This window comes from Argentina anserina, chromosome 5 (genome assembly GCF_933775445.1).
Source record: "Argentina anserina chromosome 5, drPotAnse1.1, whole genome shotgun sequence".
Taxonomy (NCBI): domain Eukaryota; kingdom Viridiplantae; phylum Streptophyta; class Magnoliopsida; order Rosales; family Rosaceae; genus Argentina; species Argentina anserina.
Genome location: NC_065876.1, coordinates 391,403 through 400,214, shown reverse-complemented (window position 1 = coordinate 400,214; position 8,812 = coordinate 391,403). Strand labels below are relative to the sequence as shown.

The 8,812-nt window shown below is 37.4% G+C and overlaps 1 protein-coding gene across 2 annotated transcripts; it reads left to right on the top strand.

The window, feature by feature from the left end:
- The first annotated feature begins 2,655 nt into the window (after window positions 1-2,655).
- Window positions 2,656-7,526, top strand: LOC126793799 (transcription repressor KAN1-like). Of its 2 annotated transcripts, none has more exons than XM_050520423.1 (6): window positions 2,656-4,062; window positions 4,187-4,263; window positions 5,017-5,062; window positions 5,391-5,550; window positions 7,019-7,109; window positions 7,220-7,526. In XM_050520423.1, the coding sequence occupies exons 1-6, from the start codon at window positions 3,153-3,155 to the stop codon at window positions 7,343-7,345; spliced, it is 1,410 nt and encodes a 469-aa protein (XP_050376380.1). In that variant the 5' UTR covers window positions 2,656-3,152; the 3' UTR covers window positions 7,346-7,526. The 2 variants fall into 2 exon arrangements, with proteins under 2 accessions (XP_050376380.1, XP_050376379.1); XM_050520422.1 differs by having other exon boundaries at window positions 7,214-7,526.
- Window positions 7,527-8,812: the final 1,286 nt, after the last annotated feature.

Here is an 8,812-nt window from a genome sequence, read left to right as displayed (position 1 = left end):
TGTGAAAACTCAATCGGAAAGTTGGCAAAAAATGAAAATCCGTACCTTAAGTTAAGGTACGGACCTCTGCACCTAAAAAGCCCCGTATATATATAGTCCATTTTCCAATGAGTGATCCATTTTTTTGGTTTAAAAAAGAGATAGCTCATTCATCAACTTTTCGATTACATTTTCACATCTCCACCATTCAACTTTTAGAGTCTAATATGTAGATCACCTCTATAAATTTTTTAGCTAAAATGGTGATCGTTAAGGTATTAAACTCGGTGAAAGCAATGAACGCACCAAATCTGTCAAACATAAACCGTTCATGTTTATAAGTTTAATTTACAGTTTTGAATGCCTTAAACACCTCCATTTTGATTGAAATTTTACACTACACACATAATCTACACATTAGACTATAAAAGTTGAACGGTAGAGATGTGAAAATGTAATCGAAAAGTTGGTGAATAAGTTATCCATTTTTAAAATTCCCGAAAAAGGAATCCCTTGGTGGAAGGGTCATATATATATATATATGTGATTTTTCTTAGCTAAGGAGGTTCACACCAATGATTTTGGTGCGGATTTCCATTTATTCACAAATTTTTGATCGAATTTCCTCATCTCCGTCGGCTAGTATCTGGATAACATTGTATAGGTTATCTCTGCAAAATGTCAACCAATTTGGTGATCGTTAAGACCCTCAAAATCGAAAAACAAATGGACGGACTAAATTATGTCAAATATGAACCGTTCATATTTTTAACAGAAAAACGCATTTTTGAGAGCCTTGACGATTACCAAATTGGTTGAAATTTTGCCGAGATAATCTACACAATATTATCTAGATATTAGACGGTGAAAACAAATTTAATTAAAAAGTGGTGAAAAAATGAAAATCCGCACTAAAACTATTGGGTTTGAACCACGTTCCTTAACATCAATAACATGTTCTTACATAATGCAATGCTACAACCCAGCTGCATTATAAGAGATATACCTTTTCTGGATTGTGGTTTTTGATATCTTTGATGAGAAGGTAGAACACCGACACGTGCCTGGCGTAGCCTAACAAAACTTATTTTTTACATACGATGAATTGGTAACTAAACAAAAATGACAACGTATAAGCAAAATTCATAATTTCTCATATATGGACATAGGAATTACACATTAAAACCACTAAACTATGTTGTTTGGAACATCTTTGTGGAATATATATAGACAGCTACAATAGTATATAGGATGGGATATCGATCTGTTTATACCCATGGGATTTTTGTATGTTGTGTACTGTCTGCAGCTCTTTTGCTTGTTTTATTCTGTTTTGTGCCTTTCGTTTGGTTGGACACAAAATTTTCATCTATAAAAGGAGAAACAATTATTCATAGAGTGTCTGTTATTATTATTCTAGGAATACAAAACATGTAACAGGATTGGACAAATGGTACGTTTTGGTGATTGTTTTCTCTCATGTGACTTGTGATTTAAAGATTCTCAGGGCTCTTTCTTGGTGATTATTTGATGCTCCTTTCTTGTATCCTGTAAACCGCGGAGTTCGGCAAGAAATCTCAGCTTCAATTGCTCACTTTACAAGGCAAGTTTTAAAGACTTGTATTTCTTCCCCAACAGTATTACCATCAATTAGCTATGTCTTCAAATTTTTTGATCAAGACTAAAAGCAGAACTTGATCAAACTGACACGGCACGGGCTGGAAAAACATAAAATGCATGCCAATATCTGTGTATACACACACACACCATATATGTACTTGAAGTTTACTACAGGGAGACATTTACCATTGCATATACGAAAAGCTCCGTATGGAGGTAAAAAGCCAGCCAGGGAATTTATATATATAAGGCATATGACGTACCAGCTGCTACACAGAAAGGGTCAAGTACGTACACTAAAAAGTCGTGTATATACAAACACATATATAGCTCACATTCACCTGTATGGCATAGAAAATACAAGACTGTGGGTCAATATGTATCAGTGTCAGCCTTGTAGCTCTTTCAATACCGAGTTGATGTAACTATCCATCCATCCATCCGATTGCTATAGCTTTATTCATAAACATACAGAAATGAGAGGAGACCAGTAAAAATTTGAGAGAGCGAGGAGAGTGGGGGAAAAATAATTCTAGATTTGTCCCTCTCTTTGTTTCGTTATCTCTCTCTCTCTCTCTCTCATACAGTCATACCCAGCAATTTTTTTTTAACCCGTCGTCTCCGGGGAATTGAATTGAAGTCTAAGCTAGGAATTCGAAGAAGCTGAACATGTTCAAAAGCCTAGCTTGTTTTATTTTTCCAGTTTTGCGTGTACATTTATAAATAGAGAGAGAGAGAGAGAGAGAGAGAGAGAGAGTCCTGTCCATTGACTAATACTACTAGAGAAAGAGACCGGCTTTGTTGGAGTGTCATTTTCCTATATATACTCTCGAGGCATTAGAAACTCAGACCCATATCTATTATATATTCCTTCCTTCCCTTCTTCCCAATCCTTTCCCTATTTTTATTTTTTTAAATTCTAATTAGCAAACAGTATAGTAGTACTAGTACATATATATATATCTCTCCCTCCCCCCTGATGAGGATGTCTGTTTCTTGAGGAAGAGAAAAGTCTTCTTCTTTTCCCATTTAGCTAGCCAGATAGCCTTAATTGAGTTAATTCCCTTCTTTACAGCACACTCACTTTCTTCTTCCTCCCCATTTTCTTTTTAAAATTATCTTTTTAGGCATATTAAAGGTCTGCTTTCGTTTTCATTCATACCAGTTAGCAGCAAAACCAGTGGGATTAGTTCTACTGCGCGCATCTGCAGCTAGCTCTGATCTATTCATAATATTCTCTAATTTTATTTTATATACATAGATGCTTGTGATTGAGTGTGTATTATTGAAGCAAGGTAGTAGCAGCTAGCTGAAACCCACCTCATAATCCACATCTCTATATTACTATTACTACTGGTTAGCCTCTGAAAATCTGTCAGAAGGAGATGGATGAAGTGGGTTTTCACTTTGTTTTCAGAACCCAAAACTGCTTAGCTTTATCTTTAGCTTGAGAGAGAGATACAGAAAGAGAGAGATCAGAGACAGCACTACTTTGGTTTTAGCCAGAAGTTAGGAAGTTGTTGCTTGTTGAATTGGTGTGGAATATTTATAAAATGCCTCATAAAGGGATTTCAGAGTCTTTGAATCCGATTCCTGATCTTTCACTTCACATAAGTCCTCCGAACAGTGCTCCGAACGAACCTGCAGACTCTGCGGCCTTCAACATATGGTGGTGCAGAGACAACACCGACGTCCACGACGGCGGTCGGGTCAAATCCCATAGTGACGTTGACGCTACTACTACTCCTCCCCTCGCCGCAGACACTGAGCTCTCCCTTGCAAATCCCACAAGTGCTTCGGAGGCCGAGAGTGACAACAACGCATCATGGAAGATGATGAAATCTAGCTACTTCGCAAGAGATCAGCAGCAAGCAGAACCGGCGGCCGAAAAGCACAGCAACATAAGTCACGGCCTTTCCATGCTTGATGTGGCCGAGCTAGGAATGAAACCTATCAAGGGAATACCAGTCTACAACACCACTCCCGCAGCAGCAGCTAATTGCTCCTTTCCCTTTACTTCTCCTAGTTTAGACTCATCTAGGGATATTTCTGCAGCTGCTAATTCCAAGCTTTTCTTCTACCAAACGCCGCCGTATCTATCTCCCGCTGGTGTTGCCATGGGAGTCGGAGGAGGGTTTGAGTCAAGGTTTAATGGGATAACTATGGACAGTCTTAGAGTGCCACCTCAACACCACTTACAGTATCTGAATCATCATCACCATCAACAACAGCAGTTGCAGCATCAACACCAATGTGGAGTCGGAGTTGGGGTTGGGATCGGAGCTCATCATCATCATCACCAGCATGGTGACTTCTCTAATAACAACGGGTTTATCATGAGATCTAGATTCACGCCCAAGTCGTATCAGAGTAAGAGGAACATGAGGGCACCCAGAATGCGGTGGACGAGCTCCCTCCACGCCCGGTTTGTTCACGCCGTCGAGCTCCTTGGCGGCCATGAAAGTCAGTCCATCTCTTCCTCGTTAATTATATATTAATTAATTTCTTATTGCTATGTTCTGGAACAAAAATTTTATTGTGTTGAAATATCTCTGAAACTTTTCGTTTTATCTTATATATTATTTAGGGGCGACTCCAAAGTCAGTTCTGGAGCTCATGGATGTCAAAGATCTCACACTTGCTCATGTTAAGAGCCATTTGCAGGTATAACAACCAGCTCTCTCTCTCGATGAAGTTAGAGAAATGTGAATGAATTATATGGATCTGGTAAGTTCAACCTAGCTAGCCGAGTTATTGAGCTCTGAATCAAAATTGACCGGGGATAAAAACAAGAAACCGAGATCTCTCTCTTTCTCTATCTTTCTCTGATTGAGAAGTACAGTGCAGAAGTGCAGAGAGATATGTGTGTTTGTGTGTGTGGTGGAGACTAATGCAGACTGAAGACTTTGGCTAGCTGTCCAAGTGGCACAGTAGCAGCAGCGGCAGGGCTTGTTGTCAAGTTTGAATTTGTACTGATGAATCTGATCCATGAATAAATGGTTTGATCCGATGGTTTGAGATGAATGAACAGTACTGTTGGTACTTGCTTGTTTGAGAGAGCTGCTTTGAGTCCGAGCTCCTCTCTTTCTCAGCCTTCCTTGTTAGCCTTGTTGTGAAATAGGACAAGCTCTACTTTTAGGGAGAGAGATGAAAGTTTTAAAGAAAGTAGCCATCATTTCTCAGGCGTTGTCTATAATACAAAGCTCATTTACTCGCTCCCCTTCACCAAACATCTACCTCGTGTTTATTAATCTAATCTACTAAAATCCACACACACAGACTAATTTAGCATCTTCCCCTCATTTCCCAGTTTTTCTTTCTTTTGCTTCTGCTCGTTTGACTGAGATTTTGTTTATTGATCAATAAGTACTATATATATTATTGGGGATTATTAATTCCATCTCTTTTATTTTGCAGATGTACAGAACTGTGAAGAACACTGACAAACCTGTAGCTTCCTCAGGTAATTCGTATTGCTAACTTAAACCCCTACTTGCTTCACTTAATTGGACTGGTTAGTTATTCATCCCTCCTTAATTTAAACTATTATTCTTAATTTGTGCATGCATGAACTGTTTGTGTATCCAGTTAGGGCCCTCTATACCCTAATGGAGGTCATACATTTGTAACATGTCCGTATACATAGTAAACAGTTTACAATGCATGTGCCTCTGCCATGGTTCTGGGATCTTGATGTACAAGTACAATAGTAGTAAGTGTAAATGTGCTTATGCTTCAGAGCCGTAAATTAACAATGATGTTAACGGGGTATTACTGTATATGAAATCCAGATGGGTCTGGTGATGAAGATCTTTTATCCACAACAACGACGACGCATCATCAGAGTTCTGCAAATGGTATACAAAACCAAAGAGGAGTATCAAATGCAAGTTTAAATTTGGAGCAAGATACCGAACACCCTTCAAGCAATCTGTGGGGTAACTCTTCCAGGTATATTAATTGATTTAGTACTCTGAAAGTCATCTTGAATTTTCTCCCGTGATTGTTACTGTTGTTTTCATAAATTTTCTGCATTGGTTGGTCCTACTTTTCCAGTTTTCTTCATCCTTTGTTTCACGACTCCCACCATATAAATATAGAAGCAATTATATTATATATGCATGGGTGGGTTTAGCTTTGGATATCAGAATACACGTCTTTCTTTTTTCTGAAACTAGAAAGTGCTTCTTTTTACAGCTTTTGCTTTCCATCAATTTACTTTCTTTTTTCCGTGCGAGGCCTCGATAATTCTTACATCACTAAACTTGCACCAAGTACTATCTTTGAGAATAATAGTTTATAAACACTGAATTCTTAGCGTGAAAGAATCAATGTGCACTACCTGCATGTACGTTCGATCATCTAGACCATTGTTTTTGAAATTACAATGTACCTACAGAATACGTCTTTCAGTCTTGATGCTTTCTTCTTGCATGATCCATACAATTAATCAACTCGATTGTACTGTTGAGTAATTAAGCTTTACTCTCACAGATATTAAGCAGTTATATGTATTGAACTCCCACTGACTTTAGCTATTTAATTGCATAGCTAGCCATGCCATTCTGTCTGATCATACGCTTCAAGTTGCATGCAAACTTAATTGGTTTGTTAATTATGTTACAAATTCAATCCTAACACGTAGGCCATTGCATCGTTTTTCAAGTCATCGGTTTCAGAGCTAAGATCAATTCTGAAATCTTAATCAGTAGAGTATCTTCAGCCACTTCAGCTTAATTACTAATAGCATATATATAGTTAGATTCCCATGGTTAATTTACTCATGTTATTAAACAAACCGTACCCTTGCTAGTGCCTTAATTTTTAACTGATTTGATATATGAAATATGGAAGAAATCAAGTAATTATGTAGATCAATAAGATAGTAATACTAATAGCATGGGTACAAAAAGTTATCCATGCATAAGCTTGATAACCCTACCATACAATTATCAATGCATTAGCGCGCATAATTCTTACGTTAAGATCGAGACTGCCGAGCATATCTTCACGATTCTCATGAGATCCTGAATCCCGAGAACTACATGAAGTTAAAAGCCAAGCTCCTGCGAATTCAGGTCAGACAGGAATCGCTAACTTCTTATTGCACTGATCAATTGCATCTGCTAATACTTGATGATCTCGCATTCTCGCTCTAATAAAAAAAAATGCCCAAATTGATAATCAAGCTTTGTCAATCTTAGTCTCATGGTCAGACAGGAATCGCTAACATTACTGATAACTTGTTGTGTCCTTTCTTCCAATTCTTTTATCGCAGGTATGATCTTCATCCGTGATTTGATCAAGTGTGTGTTTGAATAGAAGTTGATTAGGAATAAGATGAGATGTAGCTAAAGCCAGAACATGCAATTGAAGATTTACTGATTACTAATACATGAAAATGCTTAATTGGTTGCAGTAGGGGACCATGGGTGCAAGCAACTTCAAGAGATCTTAATGGCCACTCTCAACATAGAAGTCTTTCTGGAAACCTATTTCATCATCATGAGGTAATGACATGAAATTTAGATGTACTTTAAGTACTGCTCCCCTTATAATTGATCTGGTTGGACATATAATTTATCGAGATAATGATAATTTGCATCAAACACAGCTGCAGGGAAGTGATTTTGCTCAACCAAGAAGTAGCTTTATAGACCTTACAAATGGAGACCTCATTAAAAATCCAAGCTTGGAGTTCAGCTTGGGGCGACCGGACTGGCACAGCAAAGAAGTACTGGACTAATTTTACAATTTAAGTTGATTAATTAACTAGCTAGAAGGAATTGTCTGACTGTCATGCATGCTTTAATCTCTTCAAAGAAGAACGAAGGGATAAAGGACGAAGAAGAAACACATGACACATATATAAGAATTTTAGGGGGGGGGGGTGTTTGAGGAAGGTAGAAATCTTAGCCATCGATCAATTTTCTTGCAATAGTTGCGCTATTTTCATGCATGTCTCTCGATCTCGATCTGTATATTCTCTTCGATTAATTTTGGGAACAAAAGTTGCTGTTGATAGTGATCTCTGATGTTTTGCCATTGCGTACAAGTCATGAATCAAAAGTTTAAAGTGGAAAGAAAAGAGAGGGTGGAATAATCAGTTTTGGTGGTGCATTATCTGGTGGCTTATATTCTATCTTTTGCTAGCTCGCTCTCTTTCTAAATCGCATGTATATGTTTTTCAATGCAAACAACTTTTTTTGGGTCCATATATAATGACTGATCAATGGCCTTTTGAATGGGAAATATTGATTGTAATTGAAATTATTGAATAGCAGTGTGTGAAATCAGGACTTTGAATTTGTATAGTTCGTTTATCATTTGTGATTTGTAACCTGATTTGTCCCCCTAAAAAGCTATAAAGCACTTGGTTGCTAGCTGTTGATTTGGAATGGAATATTATTGAATTAATTTCTGCTTTCAGAAGCAAATCCACGTATATGTCTCATGCAGATCAGTTAATCATGCATACAAAATCTAAGATTTGGGGACAATTGGCTGATTAAGTATTCATGATATATTGCTTTTTAGCTTCATTGATTCTTCTTTCTGTCTGATAACTACAGAAGTACAGATGGTGTTGTTGCTATTGTGACCGGCACAGTGTATCGTTTGAATGCATGCATTTCATCCATTAATATATCAATCTAATGAATCTATACACAATTCTAGGTTTCTAAAACCAGAAGTTTTCCAGTTGATCTGTTATCCATTCTTAAAATGAATCCAAACGGCCGCGCCGCCTCCGTCGATGAATAACAACAATAAGGTGGCGACTGAAGCAGCCCCGGATTGTTTATCTTTTTCTTGCTCATTATCAGTATTAATTAAGCATATATTAGCCTTAATTATGAAACTACAACACGGCTAATAATTGTATTTCTGTTCTCTAATAAGACAAGATTCAATACAACATGGGTAAAAAAAAACTTACAGAAAAACAGTTTGGTAGAATGTAACAATTTGGTAGAAGGACATGGTGGTAATCAACAAGTGAATCATTAAGCTGGTTAGTCTGGCTTCTCGTCAAGTCCTAAACGTTTGTGATCATTTCATCTTCTGAAAAGTGAAAACGCAGATGCATTAATTTAGTCTGATGCATAACTTTACTTGTTTACAATTCAAATTCCATTTCGAGAAAATTAACATGGCCTTCCATTGAGTGATACACTGTATGTCTGTATATGTGCTAAGGACTGATGGCCTT